Source organism: Pristiophorus japonicus, chromosome 5 (genome assembly GCF_044704955.1).
Source record: "Pristiophorus japonicus isolate sPriJap1 chromosome 5, sPriJap1.hap1, whole genome shotgun sequence".
Taxonomy (NCBI): domain Eukaryota; kingdom Metazoa; phylum Chordata; class Chondrichthyes; family Pristiophoridae; genus Pristiophorus; species Pristiophorus japonicus.
In genome coordinates, this window is record NC_091981.1 from 293103710 (window position 1) to 293125157 (window position 21448).

Sequence of the window (21448 nt, forward strand, 5' to 3'; positions counted from 1 at the left end):
GTAGTGGGGAAAATGCTGGAATCAATTATTAAAGATGTAATAGCAGCACATTTGGAAAGCAGTGACAGGATCGGTCCAAGTCAGCATGGATTTATGAAAGGGAAATCATGCTTGACAAATCTTCTAGAGTTTTTTGAGAATGTAACTAGTAGAGTGGATAAGGGAGAACCAGTGGATGTGGTGTATTTGGACTTTCAAAAGGCTTTTGACAAGGTCCCACACAGGAGATTAGTGTGCAAAATTAAGGCACATGGTATTGGGGGTAATGTATTAACGTGGACAGAGAACTGGTTGGCAGACAGGAAGCAGAGAGTCGGGATAAACGGGTCCTTTTCAGAATGGCAGGGTTCAGTGCTGGATCTCCAGCTATTTACAATATACATTAATGATTTAGACGAAGGAATTGAATGTAATATCTCCAAGTTTGCAAACGACACTAAGCTGGGTGGCAGTGCAAGCTGCGAGGAGGATGCTAGGAGGCTGCAGTGGGACTTGGACAGGCTAGTTGATTGGGAAAATGCGTGGCAGATGCAGTATAATCTGGATAAGTGTGAGGTTATCCACTTTGCTGGCAAAAACAGGAAGGCAGATTACTATCTGAATGGTGACAGATTAGTAAAAGGAGAGGTGCAACGCGACCTGGGTGTCATGGTACATCAGTCATTGAAGGTAGGCATGCAGGTACAGCAGGCGGTAAAGAAAGCAAGTGGCATGTTGGCCTTCATAGCAAGGGGATTTGAGTATAGGAGCAGGGAGATCTTACTGCAGTTGTACAGGGCTTTGGTGATACCACACCTAGAGTATTGTGTGCAGTTTTGGTCTCCTAATCTGAGGACAGACATTCTTGCTATTGAGGGAGTGCAACAAAGGTTCACCAGACTGATTCCCGGGATGGCAGGACTGACATATGAAGAAAGACTGGATCAACTAGGCTTATATTCACTGGAATTTAGAAAAAATGAGAGGGGATCTCATAGAAACATATAAAATTCTGATGGGATTGGACTGGTTAGATGCAGGAAGAATGTTCCTGATGTTGGGGAAGTCCAGAACCAGGGGTCACAGTCTAAGGATAAGGGGTAAGCCATTTAGGACCGAGATGAGGAGAAACTTCTTCACTCTGAGAATTGTGAACCTGTGGAATTCTTTACCACAGAAAGTTGTTGAGGCCAGTTCATTAGATATATTCAAAAGGGAGTTAGATATAGCACTTATGGCTAAAGGGATCAAGGGGTATGGAGAGAAAGAAGGAATGGAGTACTGAAGTTGCATGATCAGCCATGATCATATTGAATGGTGGTGCAGGCTCGAAGGGTCAAATCGCCTACTCCTGCACCTATTTTCTATGTTTCTATGTTTCTATGTCTCTATGTATCCCAAACATCCCAGAATATTTCACATATAAAGTATGACTGAGGCACAGTTTGATGTTATGTAGGGGAATACAGCATTAATTTCACACACAGCTCAAATCCTAACAATGAGATGGAATGAGCAGTTAATCTATTTGTGGTGGTGTTGGTTAATGGAAAAGTCTAAGAATAGAGCTGTGGGTTCTTTAACATCCTGTCAGACATAATCATCATTATCATAGGCAGTCCCTCGAAATCGAGGAAGGCTTGCTTCCACTCTAAAAATGAGTTCTTCGGTGACTAAACAGTCCAATACGGGAATTACAGTCTGTCACAGCTGGGACAGACAGTCATTGAAGGAAAGGGTGGGTTGAACTGGATTTCTACTCATTCCTTCCGCTGCCTGCGGTTGGTTTCTGCATGCTCTCGGCGATGAAACTGGAGGTGCTCAGCGCCCTCCTGGATGCATTTCCTCCACTTAGGGCGGTCTTTGTCCAAGGACTCCCAGGTGTCGGTGGGGATGTTGCATTTTATCAAGGAGGCTTTGAGGGTGTCCTTGAAACATTTCCTCTGCCCACCTTGGACTTGCTTGCCGTATAAGAGTTCCGAGTAGAGCACTTGCTTTGGGAGTCTTGTGTCAGGCATGCGAACAATGTGGCCTGCCCAACAGAGCTGATCAAGTGTGGTCAGTGCTTTGATGCTGGGGATGTTGGCCTGATCGAGGATACTAACATTGGAGTGTCTGTCCTCCCAGGTGATTTGTAGGATCACATTTTGTTAGTAACTCCCAACATTTTTGGCTCTTAGATTTGTTTTGATGTGCAAAACTCTTACTGACTACTTCTATTCTATTCTTTATAGTAATCCCACCGCCAGCCCCATGCCCCGATCGCCCACAGGCTGCTGCAAGTGAACCAGAAACTGAAACTGGTAAGTAGTGAAAAGAAAACTTCAACTGAGGGACACTTGAGAAATTATTTAAAACTGCTGCAACTGTTACCCTGAAGGTAGCAGGGCAGGTAGATTAGTTACAAAAGAAGGTATACGGGACACTTTCGTTTCTTAGACGAGGCATAGAATATAAGAGCAGAGATGCTATGCTAGAACGGTATAAAACATTAGTTAGTCCACAGCTAGAGTACTGTGCACAGTTCTGGTCACTATATTACAGGAAAGATGTGATTGCACTAGAGAAGGTACAGAGGAGATTTACGTGGATGTTGCCAGGACAGGAGAATTTTAGCTATGAGGAAAGATTAGATAGGCTGGGATTGTTTTTTTTGAAACAGAGGTGGCTGAGGGGAGATTTAATTGAGATGTATAAATTATAAGTGGCCTAGATAGAGTAGCTAGGAAGCACCTATTTCCCGTGGCAGAGAGGTCAATAACAAGGGGGCATTGTGTTAAAGTAATTGGTAGAAGTATTAGAGAGTTGAGGAGAATCTTTTTCACCCAAATGGTGGTGGGGGTCTGGAACTCACTGCCTGAAAAGATGGTAGCGGCAGAAACCCTCACCTCATTTAAAAAGTACTTGGATATGCACTTGAGAGGCCGTAAACCTCAAGGCAATGAAGATCTGGAAAGTGGGATTATGCTGGATAGCCCTTTTTCGACCAGCGCAAATTCAATGGGCCAAATGGCCTCCTTCTGTGCCGTATATTTCTATGATTCTATGAATCTGCCACCTTCTGGTAACAAAGCTAGCACTGAACCAAGGCTGACACTCTCGGTTGGGAAGTGGATTTGATGTTTGGCAAATAATGTTTAATGTCGACAAATATAAAGTAAATAAACTCATAAAGGAAAATAAGTAGTGGCTATATGAAATATCCACCTCCGTCAAATCTTTTCTGAACCTTCACTGATTTTTTAAGAGAGCCTATATTTCACACCTGGAATAATGTTACTCGATAGGGTAGAATGCCATCTTGTCTTTTCTGTTATTCGTTCGTGGGACCTGAGCAGCGGTGCCAATGCCAGTATTTATTGCCCATTCCTTATTTCCCTTGAGAAGGAGGTGGTGAGCCGTCTTCTTGAACCACTGCAGTCCGTGTGGTGAAGGTACTCAGGGCCGGCACAAGGGTAATTGGCACTCTCGGCAAACTGTTCACCTGGCGCTCCGCCAATCCGCTCCACCTCAACCAATTCCCATATAAAGGAAAAAAATATTGCAAGATGTCTTACATGAACTGGTTTATTATCATATCCAAAGTAAAGTTATGAATGATAATCCCTACTTATTTCAATTTTTCCACTTTAAGACCAAACACTGTCCAGCAGATGTTCCACAAACTGGGTGAAGAGTTCCATTTTTTTCCATAGTCTTCTTGCGAAGTCCTCGGCAGGGTGAAGATCGTGTGAGATGGGAAAGAGCTGAGCCTGCTGCACAATATTTGGTCACAAATTGGGAAAATTGAAATAAGCAGTGATTATTTCATGTGCGCACAGCAGGCTGTGGGATATATTGTGAGTATATGACTTACAGTCAGCTGATTAATATTCTTTGAAAGACTCCAAACACTGGAGAAAGGGCGATAGCTGATCGCTGCTAACACAGTAAAGCCCTGCGATCAAAAGCTGCAATAGGCACTATTGTGATCAAATATATTCAACTTGTTGCACAATCAGGTTGTCCAATAATACTTACAGTGCACATATAAGTGTTGTGTATCTGTAAAGCATGCACTCCCATGTTCCGCCACCAGGGAGCGCATCCCCTGAAGTCCCAAGGGATCCCAGCATCCCTTGGGAGCACTGTATATAAGCCGGCCCCTAAGGTCTGTTCCTCACCCTGGAGTGTCTTAATAAAGACTGAGGTCACTGTTACTTTAACCTCCCTGTGTGCAGTCTCATCTGTGTTAGGAACACAATAACTGGCGACGAGAATACGAATCCAACGCAAAGATGCAGCAAACTGTGGGCATCCTGGAGAAGTTCTCGGAGGGTGAGGACTGGAAGCCTATGTCGAACGGTTAGACCAGTACTTTGTAGCCAACGAGCTGGACAGAGAAGGAAGCGCTGCAAAAAGGAGAGCGGTCCTCCTCACGGTCTGCGGGGCACCAACCTACAGCCTCATGAAGAATCTTCTGGCTCCAGTGAAACCCACAGATAAGTCGTATGAGGAGCTGTGTACACTGGTTCAGGAGCATCTTAACCCGAGGGAGAGCGTGCTGATGGTGAGGTATCGGTTCTACACATGCAGCAATCTGAAGGTCAGGAAGTGGCGAGCTACGTCGCTGAGCTAAGGCAGGACAATGTGAGTTTGATGGCTACCTGGAGCAGATGCTCAGAGACTTTTTTGTACTCGGCATGGGCATCCTACGAAAACTTTTGACTGTAGAGACACCGACCTTCAGTAAGGCCATTGCGATAGCACAGGCGTTTATGTCCACCAGTGATAACACCAAACAAATCTCTCAGCACACAAGTGCTAGCAATGTTCATAAATTAACTGGAACTGTGTTTGTGAGCAGAAATGTACAGGGCAGAAACCATGAGTCTGCAAATGCCAGCAGGCCTCAGGTGACCCAGATGACTCAGAGTCCCCAACAAAGGATGAATGCAAGGCAATTCACACCTTGTTGGTGTTGTGGAGGCTTCCATTCAGCCTATTCACACCGCTTCAAATGGTATGTTTGCAAGAGCTGTGGAACAATGAGGCACCTCCAACGAGCTTGCAGACGAGCTCTGCAAAACCTGCTAACCACCACGTGGCAGAGGAAGATCTGTCCATGGTGGATCATAGAAACACAGAAACATAGAAAATAGGTCCGGGAGTAGGCCATTCGACCCTTCAAGCCTGCACCGCCATTCAATAAGATCATGGCTGATCATTCCCTCAGTACCCCTTTCCTGCTTTCTCTCCATACCTCTTGACCTAATTAGCCGTAAGGGCCATATCTAACTCCCTCTTGAATATATCCAATGAACTGGCATCAACAACTCTCTGCGGCAGGGGATTCCACAGGTTAACAACTCTCTGAGAGAAGAAGTTTCTCCTCATCTCAGTCTGAAACAGCCTACCCCTTATCCTAAGACTATGTCCCCTGGTTCTGGACTTCCCCAACATCGGGAACATTCTTCCCGCATCTAACCTGTCCAGTTCCGTAAGAATCTTATACGTTTCCATGAGATCCCCTCTCATCCTTCTAACTTCCAGTGAATACAGGCCCAGTTGATCCAGTCTCTCGTCATATGTCAGTCCAGCCAGCCCTGGAATCAGTCTGGTGAACCTTCGCTGCACTCCCTCAATAGCAAGAACGTCCTTCCTCAGATTAGGAGACCAAAACTGAACACAATATTCCAGGTGAGGCCTCACCAAGGCACTGCACAACTGCAGTAAGACCTCCCTGCTCCTATATTCAAATCCCCTAGCTATGAAGGCCAACATACCATTTGCCTTCTTCACCGCCTGCTGTACCTACATGCCAACTTTTAATGACTGATGAACCATGACACCCAGGTCTCATTGCACCTCCCCTTTTCCTAATCTGCCACCATTCAGATAATATTCTGCCTTTGTGTTTTTGCCCCCAAAATGGATAACTTCACATTTATCCACATTATACAGCATCTGCCATGCAATTGCCCACTCACCTAACCTGTCCAAGTCACCCTGCAGCCTCTTAGCATCCTCCTCACAGCTCACACCGCCACCCAGTTTAGTGTCATCTGCAAACTTGGAGATATTACACTCAATTCCTTCATCAAAATCGTTAATGTATATTGTAAAGAGCTGGGGTCCCAGCACTGAGCCCTGCGGCACTCCACTAGTCACTGCCTGCCATTCTGAAAAGGACCCGTTTAGCCCAACTCTCTGCTTCCTGTCTGCCAACCAGTTCTCTATCCACGTCAGTACATTACCCCCAATACCATGTGCTTTGATTTTGCACACCAATCTCTTGTGCAGGACCTTGTCAAAAGCCTTTTGAAAGTCCAAATACTCCACATCCACTGGTTCTCCCTTGTCCACTCTGCTAGTTACATCCTCAAAAAATTCCAGAAGATTCGTCAAGCATGATTTCCCTTTCATAAATCCATGCTGACTTGGACCGATCCTGTCACTGCTTTCCAAATGCGCTGCTAGTTCATTCTTAATGATTGATTCCAACATTTTCCCGACTACTGATGTCAGGCTAACCGATCTATAATTACCCGTTTTCACTCTCCCTCCTTTTTTAAAAAGTGGTGTTACATTGGCTACCCTCCAGTCCATAGGAACTGATCCAGAGTCTATAGACTGTTGGAAAATGATCACCAATGCATCCACTATTGCTAGGGCCACTTCCTTAAGTACTCTGGGATGCAGTTTATCAGGCACAGGGATTTATCGGCCTTCAATCCCATCAATTTCCCTAACACAATTTCCCGCTTTGTAAGGATATCCTTCAGTTTCTCCTTCTCACTAGACCCTCAGTCCCCTAGTACATTCGGAAGGTTATTTGTGTCTTCCTTTGTGAAGACAGAACCGAAGTATTGGTTCAATTGGTCTGCCATTTCTTTGTACCCCATTATAAATTCACCTGAATCCGACTGCAAGGGACCTTCATTAATCTTTTTCTCTTCACATATTTATAGAAGCTATTGCAGCCAGTTTTTATGTTCCCTGCAAACTTCCTCTTGTACTCTATTTTCCCCATCTTAATTAAACCCTTAGTCCTCCTCTGTTGAATTCTAAATTTCTCCCAGTCCTCAGGTTTGTTGCTTTTTCTAGCCAATTTATATGCCTCCTCCTTGGTTTTAACACTATCCTTAATTTCCCTTGTTAGCCACGGTTGAGCCACCTTCCCCATTTAAATTTTTACTCCAGACAGGGATGTACAATTGCTGAAGTTCATCCATGTGATCTTTAAATGTTTGCCATTGCCTATCCACCGTCAACCCTTTTAGTATCCTTTGCCAATCTATTCTAGCCAATTCACGCCTCATACCATCGAAGTTACCTTTCCTTAAGTTCAGGACCCTAGTCTCCGAATTAACTGTGTGACTCTCCATCTTAATAAAGAATTCCACCATATTATGGTCACTCTTCCCCAAGGGGCCTCGCACAACAAGATTGCTAATTAGTCCCTTCTCATTACACATCATCCAGTCTAGGATGGCCAGTTCTCGAGTTGGTTCCTTGACATATTGGTCTAGAAAACCATCCCTAATACACTCCAGGAAATCCTCCTCCACCGCATTGCTACCAGTTTGGTTAGCCCAATCAATATGTAGATTAAAGTCACCCATGATAACTGCTGTACCTTTATTGCACACATCCCTTATTTCTTGTTTTATGCTGTCCCCAATCTCACTATGACGGTTTGGTGTTCTGTACACAACTCCCACCAGCGTTTTCTGCCGTTTGGTATTCCGCAGCTTCACCCATACCGATTCCACATCATCCAGGCTAATGTCCCTCCTTACTATTGCATGAATTTTCTCTTTAACCAGCAGCGCCACTCCAGCTCCTATTCCTCTCTGAACATCCTTCCGAAAAAGCAAGTTCGCGCCTCAGAGAGAGAAGGCAGATGCTGAAGTACACGGGGTGCACACATTTTCGACGAAACGTCCACCTATAATGCTAAATGTAAAATTGAATGGCTTACCCGTAGCCATGGAACTGGACACTGGCGCTAGCCAATCCATCATGAGTAAAAAGATGTTTGAGAGACTGTGGTGCAACAAGGCATTCAGACCAGCCCTGAGCCCCATCCACACGAAACTGAGAACGTACACCAAAGAGCTCATCGCAGCGCCATGGTCAAGGTCACCTATGAGGGCACGGTGCACGAACTGCCACTCTGGATTGTCCCGGGCGATGACCCCACACTGCTTGGAAGGAGCTGGCTGGGCAAAATCCGCTGGAACTGGGATGACATCCAAGCGCTATCATATGTCAATGAGGCCTTATGTACCAAGGTTCTTAACAAATTTCCTTCCCTTTTTGAGCCAGGCATTGGAAACTTTTCCAGGGCGAAGGTGCGGATCACTTGGTCCCAGAGGCACAACCCATTCACCACAAGGCGCGAGCGGTACCTCACATGATGAGGGAGAGAGTGGAAATCGAGCTGGACAGACTGCAACGCGAGGGCATCATCTCCCCAGTGGAATTCAGTGAGTGGGCCAGCCTAATTGTTCCAGTACTCAAAAGTGATGGCACGGTCAGGATTTGCGGCGATTATAAAGTAACTATTAATCGTTTCTCGCTACAAGTCCAATACCTGCTACCTAAGGCAGACGACCTATTTGCGACGCTGGCAGGAGGCAAGACATTCACCAAGATCGACCTGACTTCGGCCTCCATGATGCAGGAGCTGGAGCAGTCTTCGAAGGGCCTCACCTGCATCAACACGCCCAAGGGACTGTTCATCTACAACAGATGCCCGTTTGGAATGCGGTTGGCTGCAGCGATCTTCCAGAGAAACATGGAGAGCCTACTCAAGTCGGTACCAAGCACGGTGGTTTTTCAGGACGACATATTGGTCACGGGTCAGGACACCGTCGAGCACCTACAAAACCTGGAGGAGGTCCTCCAGTAACTGGATCGCGTAGGGCTGCGGCTGAAGAGGTCGAAATGCGTCTTCATGGCAACAGAAGTGGAGTTTTTGGGGAGAAAGATCGCGGCGGACGGCATTCGGCCTACAGACGCCAAGACAGAGGCTATCAGGAACGCGCCCAGGCCACAGAATGTCACGGAGCTGCGGTCGTTCCTGGGGCTCCTCAACTATTTTGGTAACTTCCTACCGGGGTTAAGCACCCTTTTAGAGCCCCTACATGTCTTACTGCACAATGGTGAGAACTGGGTATGGGGAAAAAAACCAAGTAATTGCTTTTGAGAAAGCCAGAAACATTTTATGCTCCAACAAGCTGCTTGTATTGTATAACCCATGTAAAAGACTTGTGCTAGCATGTGACGCGTCGTCGTACGGAGTCGGGTGTGTATTACAACAAGCTAACGTTGCCGGGAAATTGCAACCTGTCGCCTATGCTTCCAGGAGCTTGTCTAAGGCCAAGAGGGCCTACAGCATGATTGAGAAAGAGGCATTAGCGTGTGTGTTCGGGAAAAAGAAAATGCATCAGTACCTGTTTGGCCTCAAATTTGACCTGGAAACCGATCACAAGCTTCTCATATCCCTGTTCGCTGAAAACAAGGGGATAAATACTAATGCCTCAGCCCACATACAAAGGTGGGCACTCGCACTATCAGCGTATAACTATACCATCCGCCACAGGCCAGGCACCGAGAACTATGCAGATGCTCTCAGTCGGCTACCATTGCTTACCATGGGGGTGGAAATGGCGCAGCCTGCAAACTTGTTGATGGTGGCGCAGCCCACAGACTTGTTGATGGTCATGGAAGCGTTTTAAAATGTCACAGCCCACCAAATTAGGACTTGGACCAGCCAAGATCCTCTGCTGGCCCTAGTAAAAAACTGTGTACTGCATGGGAGCTGGGCCAACATCCCCGTTGAAATGCAAGAGCTAATCAAGCCGTTCCAGCGGCGAAAGGACGAGCTGTCCATTCAGGCAGACTGCCTGTTATGGGGTAACCGCGTAGTGCAACCAAAAAAGGGCAGGGAGACGTTCATCTCAGATCTCCACAGCACACACCCGGGTATAGTAATGATGAAAGCAATAGCCAAATCCCACGTGTGGTGGCCCGGTATCGACTCTGACTTAGAGTCCTGTGTACGGCAATGCAGCGTGTGTGCTTAGTTGAGCAACGCGCCCAGAGAGGCACCACTAAGTTTGTGGTCCTGGCCCTCCAGACCATGGTCGAGGATCCATGTCGACTATGCGGGCCCGTTTCTCGGTAAAATGTTCCTGATGGTGATGGATGCTTTTTCAAAATGGATTGAATGTGAAATAATGTCAGGAAGCACCGCCACCATTGAAAGCCTGAGGGCCATGTTTGCCACCCACAGCCTGCCTGACACACTGGTCAGTGACAACGGGCCAGGTTTCACCAGTGCCGAATTTAAAGAATTCATGACCCGCAATGGGATTAAACATGTCACCTCAGCCCCGTTTAAACCAGCCTCCAATGGGCAGGCAGAGCGGGCAGTATAAACAATCAAACAGAGCCTTAAATGAGTCACAGAAGGCTCACTCCAAACCCGCCTGTCCCGAGTACTGCTCAGCTACCGCACGAGCCCCCACTCGCTCACAGGTGTGTCCCCGGCTGAGCTACTCAAGAGAAGGACACTTAAAACCAGACTCTCGCTGGTTCACCCCAACCTGCATGATCAGGTAGAGAGCAGGTGGCAGCAACAAAATGTAAACGATGGTCGCGCCACTGTGTCACGGGAAATTGATCTGAATGACCCTGTGTATGTGCTAAACTATGGACTTGGTCCCAAGTGGATCGCGGGCACGGTAATAGCTAAAGAAGGGAGTAGGGTGTTTGTAGTCAAATTGGACAATGGACAAATTTGCAGAAAGCACCTGGACCAAACGAGGCTGCGGTTCACAGACCGCCCTGAACAACCCACAGCAGACACCACCTTTTTCGAGCCCACAACACACACCCAAAGGATCAACGAAACCACGCCGGACCAGGAAATTGAACCCATCACACCCAACAACCCAGCAAGGCCAGGCTCACCCAGCAGCCCTGCAGGGCCGACAACACGCCAGCCCAGCAAGGGCACAGCCAACATAACAGAACAGACATTTGTACCGAGGCAGTCCACCAGGGAAAGAAAGGCTCCAGACCACCTCACCTTGTAAATAGTTTTGACTTTGACTTTGTGGGGAGTGATGTTGTGTATCTGTAAAGCATGCACTCCCATGTTCCGCCACCAGAGAGCTCATCCCCTGAAGTCGCAAGGGGTCCCAGCATCCCTTGGGAGCACTGTATATAAGCCGGCCCCTGAGGCCTGTTCCTCACTCTAGAGTGTCTTATTAAAGACTGAGGTCACTGTTACTTTAACCTCCCTGTGTGCAGTCTCATCTGTGTTAGGAACACAATAATAAGTTTTATAAGTGTACCTCTGTGTATGTTAACTGCGCACCTATAGTACCATATATACAACACAATCTGTATTGGCGAGTATCCTGTGACCATCCATGTATCATAACCCAGATATGTTTCACTCTGCAGAGGACTATACTGTTGTATTTTTAAGTAAATTGTATAAAATGGCGCTTCATTTTTTTGGACCAGGCAATGCTAAGAAAAATACAGCACCACAGTTCATGATTTACTGGGGAACATGCGATAAAGATGGGAGAGAGTAGGACATTTTCAAGATTAGTATCTGTCATGGGGAATTATTCGGGAGACAAAAAGAATCTTGAAAGGATAAATCAGAAACAGCAGCCAAACTCTGCGCGACATTTCAAGGTTGTTTTCAGCCACTATTCATACACTTTTAATGCATGGGGCTGGAAGGTTGTCTCATCTGATCTGAGCTGAGCTGCGCTGATCTGCATGGGATGGCGGGAATGTATCTGTCACCTCCCGCTGTCAGTTTCACCATGTCCATGTCACTCCCTGTCTCTGGGAGGCCAGCTGGGCTACACCAGGGAGTGGATGGGGCAAACAGACAGTCCGGCAGCTCACATGGTGCGCCGTAAGAACAGCAAAACAAAAACCTCACTCTCCACAGGCGGAGAAAATCAAATGAAAATTAAATAAAAAGGAAAGCTGGGGACCCACTGCTAACTTTGATGCTCTCCCGTTGCTCAACAACCAGCATGGCTACATCTTTCTCTGGTTCCAAATCTTCCACTCAAACATGTCAAGGTGTTTAAATGAAAAAACAGCGCAGGGCAGCGTCAGATTAACAAGCCAGGAAGAAAGAGGGCGATATTACCTGGGCCTTTTATCTCCTCCCCCGTCAACCCCCCCCTGTCCAACCTGCTCCCTTTTAGTTCTGTGGGATCTCGGTGTCCTATATAACACTAAATGCACCACCGTTCGCACCCTAGTTACAAAATACTCAAAATACTCAAAGCAGGTTCATTATTAAGGGCTTTGGTTAGGAGAATTCCCGTTGGATTCAAACCCATTTTCCAGCACGTCCCTTGGAGAGATTCGTTTCAGTCAATTTCTTGCCGCCCCTCCCACCAAATTTTGGCGCCCTAGGCTAATGGTTGCGCCAGCACTGAAGGTACTCCCACAGTACTGTTATGAAGGGAGTGCCAGGATTTTGACCCAACGACGATGAAGGAACAGCAATATACTTCCAAGTCAGGATGGTGTGTAACTTGGAGGGGAACTTGAAGGTGGTGGTGTTCCCATGCACCTGCTGCCCTTGTCCTTCTTGGTAGTAGAGGTCACAGGTTTAGGAAGTACTGCCGAAGAAGCCTTGGTGAGTTGCTGCAATGCATCGTATAGATGGTACACACTGTCGCCACAGTACATCGTTGATGGAGGGAATGAATGTATACGGTTGAATATTTAACAATGAACATACCTGTCGCAGACGCATCTGTCCATGACAGCAGTGGTAGTAGTGACCACCGCACAATCATTGGGGAGACGAAGTCTTGTCTTCACACTGAGAACACCCTCCATCGTGTTGTGTGGCACTACCACTGTGCTAAATGGGATAGATTCAGAACAGATCTAGCAGCTCAAAACTGAGCATCCATGAGGCGCTGTGGGCCATCAGCAGGGGCAGAATTGTATTCCATCACAATCTGTAACCTCATGGCCCAGCATATCCCTCACTCTACCATTACCATCAAACCAGGAGACCAACTTTGGTTCGATGAACTGTGCAGAAGTGCATGCCAGGAGCAGCACCAGGCGTATCTAAAAATGAGGTGCCAACCTGGGGAAGCTGCAACACAGGACTACATGCATGCTTAAAAAGCGGAAGCAGCATGCTATAGACAAGGCTAAGCGATCGCACAACCAACGGATCAGATTAAGACTCTGTAGTCCTGCCACATCCAGTCGTGAATGGTGGTGGACCAGTAAACAACTAACAGGAGGAGGAGGCTCCATGACCATCCTCAATGATGGCTGAGCCCAGCACGTGAGTGCAAAAGACAAGGCTGAAGTGTTTACAACCATCTTCAGCCAGAAGTGCTGAGTGGATGATCCATATCGGCCTCCTCCTGAGGTTCCCACCATCACAAAAGCCAGTCTTCAGCCAATTCGATTCACTCCACGTGATATCAAGAAAAGGCTGAGTGCACCGGATACAGCAAAGGCTATGGGCCCCGACACCATCCCGGCTTGTGCTCCAGAACTAGCTGCGCCTTTAGCGAAGCTGTTCCAGTACAGCTACAATACTGGCATCTATCCGACAATGTGGAAAACTGTCCAAGTATGTCCTGTCCACAAAAAGGACAAATCCAATCCGGCTAATTATCACTCCATCAGTTTACTCTCAATCATCAGCAAAGTGATGGAAGGTGTCATTGACAGTGCTATCAAACGGCACTTGCTCACCGATAACCTGCTCACCGAAGCTCAGTTTGGGTTCCGCCAGGATCACTCGGCTCCAGACCTCATTACAGCTTTGGATAAAAGATCTGAATTCTAGAGGTGAGGTGAGAGTGACTGCGCTTGACATCAAGGTGCCCTAGTAAAACTGAAGTCAATGGGAATCAGTGGGAAAACTCTCCATTGCCTAGTTTCATACCTAGCACAAAGGAAGATAGTTGTGGTCACAGCTCCAGGATATCATTGCAGGAGCTCCTCAGGGCAATGTCCTAGGCCCAACCATCTTCAGCTGCTTCATGAATGACTTTCCCTCCATCATAAGGTCAGAAGTGGGGATGTTCGTTGATGATTGCACAGTGCTCAGTGCCACTCACAACTCCTCAGATAATGAAGCAGCCCATGCCCGCATGCAGCAAGACCTGGACGACATTCAGGCTTGGGCTGATGAGTGGCAAGTAACATTCGCGCCTCACAAGTGCCTGGCAATGAATATCTCCAACAAGCGAGAATGTAACCCCACCGCCTTTTGACATTCAACGGCATTATCATCGCCGAATCCCCCACCATCAACATTCTTGGGGTTACTATTGACCAGAAACTTAACTGGACCAGCCACATATACCCTGTGGCAGCAAGAGCAGGTCAGAAACTGGGTATTCTGCAGCATTTCCACCATCTACAAGGCACAAGTCAGGAGTGTGATGAAATACTCTCCACCTGTCTGGATGAGTCATCATCATCATCATAGGCAGTCCCTCGGAATCGAGGAAGACTTGCTTCACTCCTGAAGTTAGTTCTTTGGTGGCTGAATACGAGAGCCACAAACTCTGTCATAGGTGGGACAGATAGTCATTGAGGGAAGGGTTGGTGGGACAGGTTTACCGCATGCTCTTTCCGTTGTCTGCGCTTGATTTCTGCATGCTCTCGGCGATGAGACTCGAAGTGCACTTCCTCCACTTAGGGCGGTCTTTGGCCAGGGACTCCGAGGTGTCGTGGGGATGTCGCACTTTATCAGGGAGGCTTTGAGGGTGTCCTTGTTGCAGCTCCAACAACGTTCAAGAAGCTCTACACCATCCAGGATAAAGCAGCTCGCTTAATTGGCAGACCATCCACCAGCAGACATGGCTGCCCAACACAGAGAAGGGCCTGGAAGTGGCGACAGACCTCAAATCCTGGTATGGGGATGAAACCCATTGGGACTGAAATTCAGCTTCCTGAAAAGCCTCTTACCGCATGAAAGCGACGGCCAAGCGGTGGAGTCGAGTGTTTGCTGGGGAGGGCTTTGGTTTTGAGGTGACCATGTTGGTGTCGTCAATAAAATTTTACTTGACCGTTTTGCGTTGGCATCTTGAGTATGAATGTGGACTTTAATGGGGATGTGCCATTATGCAAGCACATAGCGTGGTCACTATTAGCTGCATCCCTCAGTTTCCTCCATTCAAGAGATCCGACGCATTACGAGCCGCGGACGTGTGGCTCTTGCATTGCCATGCTGCCTCCACCCTGGATGGTGCTCTTCCTGGTGTGGCTGGCCATTCAGGGCCTCGCCAGGCTTCTGTTGCTCATTGTCCTCCTGGTGTAAGGGTACAGGTCTGCCTATGGGAGATGGCATATCTCTCTCAGCACATTCTCTTAGAAGTGCATCCTTCTCACACACTGCTCCTCAGTGAGGTGGAGGTATGAACACTGCTGCCTGTAAACTCATGGAGGGTAAGTCCTCCTGTCCAGACGTCCACCGCCTCTCCTCACTTGTGGCCCTGCATGGCTAACAGCCCTTCTTGTGATATCTTTACAGAGACGACTACAACACAAGCACACACTACAATATGGCTCCTTAACAAGGAATGTGTTACATGATCTTTTGTTGCTAATATATCAGTAGTTGCATTACATCAGTAGTCCACTAGGTGGAGCTCTATTACATTTTTCCATCCTTAATGTAGAAGTAATCATAAAATAATCATTATACATAACTTGCATGGTATACACAACAAAAGATATGAACTTATTTTTCCATATTTACAAATCAAACTTAACCACTGGTTTTCTGTTTCGAAGAGGATACCTTCATTCTTGAACAGAACTTTCCAATCTTGTTTTAGGACTTAGACTCATTCTAGGCTGAGCTTGAGTTTTTCTCCAAGGGCTGAATTGATCTACATTTGGAGTCTCTACAACTTCAGACTGTTTGTCTGCCTGACTCAGACTCGGACTTGACTAGATCTGATGGAGGATGTGCTACTGATACTCTACTTGTAACAAGACTATCTGACTCATCAGAAATAATCGAATCATTCCAACTTTCAACTCCTTCCAATCTGTAGATAAAATATGATCAATGTGAGCAAACTTAACCTTTATATGATCAAACATCTTGACCAAATATGTGCAAGGGCCACATATCTTCATTACTCTTCCTGGTAACCACTTTAACCATTTATGGTGATGGTTCTTCACTCGAACCTTGACACTCTATCATGACACTCTTTTTTGTCTTGAGTGTTTCTCTTCGTCTGACTGTGTCAAGTTTGGCGTTAACAATGAGAACCTGATTCGTGGCCGTCTGCTGGTGTTCTATGAGGAGTATTACAATCAATAAGTAATCAGAAAATGTTCTAGTTTGTGGTCCAACAACAACTGCCGTTTCTTTGGATTTGGATCCAACATTTGCTTGATGTGGGCATGTTTTACAATTTGTACGGTGCGCTTTGCTGCACCATTTGAAGCAAGGTGATATGGTGGAACTTTGGTATGTTTCACACCGTTTCTGCTCATATACTGTGAAAATTCTTCTGAACAAAATTGCACATGGATTCACTCTGGAGCATGCGCGATGCTGAGGAAGTCGTGGATAGCATGTTTAGTGAGTTGGTCACACTGCAGGGAAAGGTTACAAAGGCAGCTAGTGGATGGGTGACCAACAGGCAGAGCAGGAATAGGAAAGCAGTGCAGGAATCCCCTGCAGTCAACTCCCTCCAAAACAGATCTACCGCTTTGGATATTGTTGGGGGAGATGGCTCACCAGGGGAAGGCAGCAGCAGCCAAGTTCATGGCACCATGGGTGGCTCTGCTGCACAGGAGGGTAGGAACAAGAGTGGGAGAGCTATAGTGGTGGGGATTCTATTGTAAGGGGGATAGATAGCTGTTTCTGCAGTCGCAACCAAGACTCCAGGATGGTATGTTGCCTCCCTGGTGCAAGGGTCAAGGATGTCTCAGAGCGGCTGCAGGGCATTCTGGAGCAGGAGGGTGAACAGCCAGTTGTCGTGGTGCATATAGGTACCAACAATATAGGTAAAAAGCGGGATGAGGTCCTACAAGCTGAATTTAGGGAGCTAGGAGTTAACTTAAAAAGTAGGACTGCAAAGGTAGTAATCTCAGGATTGCTACCAGTGCCACATGCTAGTCAGAGTAGGAATTGCAGGATAGCTAAGATGAATACGTGGCTTGAGGAATGATGCAAGGGGGAGGGATTCAAATTCCTCGGACATTGGAACCGGTTCTGGGGGAGATGGGACCAGCACAAACCGGACGGTCTGCACCTGGGCAGGACCGGAACCAATGTCCTAGGGGGAGTGTTTGCTAGTGCTGTTGGGGAGGGTTAAACTCATATGGCAGGGGGATGGGAACCTATGCAGGGAGACAGAGGGAAATAAAATGGGGGCAGAAGCAAAAGATAGAAAGGAGAATAGTAAAAGTGGAGGGCAGAGAAACCCAAGGCAAAAATTAAAAAGGGCCACATTACAGCAAAATTCTAAAGGGACAAAGAGTGCGAAAAAGACAAGCCTGAAGGCTCTATGCCTCAATGCAAAGAGTATTCAGAATAAGGTGCATGAATTAACTGCGCAGGCAGCTATTAAACGATTATGATGTAATTGGGATTATGCAGATATGGCTCCAGGCTGGGAACTCAACATCCAGTGGTATTCAACATTCAGGAAGGATAGACAGAAAGGAAAAGGAGGTGGGGTAGCGTTGCTGGTTAAAGAGGAAATTAATGCAATAGTAAGGAAGGACATTGGATGATGTGGAATCTGTATGGGTACAGCTGTTAGTAGGAGTTGTGTACAGACCACCAGACAGTAGTAGTGAGGTTGGGGATGGCATCAAAAAGAAAATTAGGGATGCATGCAATAAAGGTACAGCAGTTATCATGGGAGACTTTAATCGACATATAGATTGGGCTAACCAAGCTGGTAGCAATGCGGTGGAGGAGGGTTTCTTGGAGTGTATTAGGGATGGCTTTCTAGACCAATATGTCAAGGAACCAACTAGAGAGCTGGCCATCCTAGACTGGATATTGTGTAATGAGAAAGGTCTAATTAGCAATCTTGTTGTGCGAGGCCCCCTGGGGAAGATTGCTAATTAGACCTCTCTCATTACACAATACCCAGTCTAGGATGGCCAGCTCTCTAGTTGGTTCCTTGACATATTGGTCTAGAAAGCCATCCCTAATATGGTAGAATTCTTTATTAAGATGGAGAGTGACAGTGTTAATTCAGAGACTAAGGTCCTGAACTTAAGGAAAGGTAACTTCGATGGTATGAGACATGAATTGGCTAGAATAGACTGGAAAATGATACTTAAAGGGTTGACAGTGGATAGGCAATAGCAGACATTTATAGATTACATGGATGGACTTCAACATTTGTACATCCCTGTCTGGAGTGAAAATAAAATGGGGAAGGTAGCTCAACCGTGGCTAACAAGGGAAATTAGGGATAGTGTTCAATCCAAGGAAGAGGCATATAAATTGGCCACAAAAAGCAGCAAACCTGAGGACTGGGGGAAATTTAGAATTCAGCAGAAGAGGACAAAGGGTTGAATTAGGAGGGGAAAAATAGAGTATGAGAATAAGCTTGCAGGGAACATAAAAACTGACTGCAAAAGCTTCTATAGATACGTGAAAAGAAAAAGATTAGTGAAGACCAACGTGGGTCCTTTGCAGTCAGAATTAGGTGAATTTATAATGGGGAACAAAGAAATGGCAGACCAATTGAACAAATACTTTGGATCTGTCTTCACTAAGGAAGACACAAATAACCTTCCGGAAAAACTAGGGGTTCGAGGGTCTAGCGAAAAGGAGGAACTGAAGGAAATCCTTATTAGTCAGGAAATTGTGTGAGGGAAATTGATGGGATTGAAGGCCGATAAATCCCCAGGGCCTGATAGTCTGCATCCCAGAGTACTGAAGGAAGTGGCCCTTGAAATAATGGATGCATTGGTGATCATTTTCCAGCATTTTATTGACTCTGGATCAGTTCCTATGGACTGGAGGGTAGCTAATGTAACACCACTTTTTAAAAAAGGAGGGAGAGAGAAAACAGGGATCGGTGGTGGGGAAAATGTTGGAATCAATTATTAAAGATGAAATAGCAGCACATTTGGAAAGCAGTGATAGGATCAGTCCTAGTCAGCATGGATTTATGAAAGGGAAATCATGCTTGACAAATCTCCTAGAATTTTTTGAGGATGTAACTAGTAGAGTAGACAAGGGAGAACCAGTGGATGTGGTGTATTTGGACTTTCAAAAGGCTTTTGACAAGGTCCCAAACAAGAGATTAGTGTGCAAAATCAAATCACATGGTATTGGGGGTAATATACTGATGTGGATAGAGAATTGGTTGGCAGACAGGAAGCGGAGAGTCGGAATAAACGGGTCCTTTTCAGAATGGCAGGCAGTGACCAGTGGGGTGCCTCAGGGTTCAATGCTGGGACCCCAGCTATTTACAATACACATTAATGATTGTATTGAATGTAATATCTCCAAGTTTGCAGGTGACACTGCTGGGTGGTGGTGTGAGCTGTGAGGAGGATGCTAAGAGACTGCAGGGTGACTTGGACAGGTTAGGTGATTGGGCAAATGCATGGCAGATGGAGTATAATGTGGATAAATGTGAGGTTATCCACTTTGGTGGCAAAAACAGGGAGGCAGAATATTATCTGAATGGTGACAGATTTGGAAAAGGGGAGGTGCAATGAGACCTGGGTGTCATGGTACATCAGTCATTGAAGTTTGGCATGCAGGTACAGCAGGAGGTGAAGAAAACAAATGGCATGTTGGCCTTCATAGCTAGAGGATTTGTGTATAGGAGCAGGGAGGTCTTACTGCAGTTGTACAGGGCCTTGGTGAGGCCACACCTGGAATAGTGTGTTCAGTTTTGGTCTCCTAATCTGAGGAAGGACGTTCTTGCTATTGAGGGAGTACAGCGAAGGTTCACCGGATTGATTCCCGAGATGGCAGGACTGACATATGAGGAGAGACTGGATCAACTGGGCTTGTATCCACTGGAGTTTAGATGAATGAGAGGCGATCTCATAGAAACAGATTAAATTCTGACAGGATTGGACAAGTTAGAGGCAGGAAGAATGTTCCTGTCGCTGGGGAGTTCCAGAACCAGGGGCCACAGTCTAAGAATAAGGGGTAAGCCATTTAGGACTGAGATGAGGAGAAACTTCTTCACTCAGAGAATTGTGAACCTGTGGAATTCTCTACCGCAGAAAGTTGTTGATGCCAGTTCGTTAGATATATTCAAAAGGGAGTTAAATGTGGCCCTTACGGCCAAAGGGATCAAGGGGTATGGAGAGAAAGCAGGAAAGAGATACTGAGGTTGAATGATTAGCCATGATCTTATTGAATGGCGGTGCAGGTTCGAAGGGCCGAATGGCCTGCTTCTGCACCTAATTTCTATGTTTCTATGCAGCCCATTATCAGACATAATTTCTTCTGCGAGGCCATAAAAAGAAAACAATCTTCGCAGTTGTTTAGTGTTTTACTTATTATTTTCCCCATCGGAAACACCTCTATCTACTTCGGATGACTATCTATCACTATGAACAATTGTTGTCCTTCTAGCTCAGCAAAATCTATGTGTAACCTTTGCCACACTCTGGGAGTCCATTTCCGTGGCTGTAATGGTACTGATGGTGGTTTCTTGCTTACCGATTGATGTATTGTACACTGACTGACGATGTGCTCTTTCTCTTTATCTAAACCTGGCCACCATAAGTAACTGCGTGCAAAATTCCTGGTCAGGCACATTCCCAGGAGTTGATCATGAAGATGTTCTAATAATTTGGACATGAACTTATTTGGGATAACCACTCTTGCATCCCACATGATACCTTTATCCACTGACAATTCATTCCTACGAATGAAGTATGGATCAATATCTTCCTCTAATACCTGGTTTGGCCTTCCATTTGCTATCTAATACTACACCTTTGACTCTATTCATACATTTTTCCATTAACCAATACCACCACAACTGCTCATTCCATCTCATTGTTAGGATTTGTGCTGTGTGTGAAATTAATGCTGTATTCCCCGACATAACATCAAACTGTGCCTCAGTCATACTTTCTATGTGAAACATTCTGGGATGTTTTGAGATATGTGAAAAGGTGGTATATAAATAAAGTTATTTATTCCATCTGCGAGCCTCTCCTTCATCCTTCTGTTATTTCCCACCTTCACTATATAGTCACTGAAGCAGCATTTCATTGTTGAGGCCTGTATGTGTGTGTTCTGGCAATGGAGGCTCCCTTTCATCTCACAGTTACAGCTGCTTGTCAGGGACACACCCTTGTACTTTCTGATCCCTCATGACACTGCTACTCAGCAAACATTCTTTGTTTTGCAGGCCAAGGTTGCTCAAAACCGCATGGAGCAAAGGAGGGCTGGTGGTGATGAGGCTGAGAAACAAGTCCTCAC

At 46.2% G+C, this 21448-nt stretch overlaps 1 protein-coding gene across 12 annotated transcripts in view; it reads left to right on the forward strand.

The window, feature by feature from the left end:
- LOC139264758 (uncharacterized) overlaps nt 1-21448 on the forward strand; it is a 680593-nt gene that overhangs the window by 653322 nt on the left and 5823 nt on the right. For all 12 annotated transcript variants that reach the window (XM_070881817.1, XM_070881821.1, XM_070881822.1 and 9 more), the window contains one exon: nt 2214-2282. In XM_070881817.1, coding sequence (XP_070737918.1) covers nt 2214-2282 — 69 coding nt within the window. The remainder of the gene's footprint in view (nt 1-2213; nt 2283-21448) is intronic.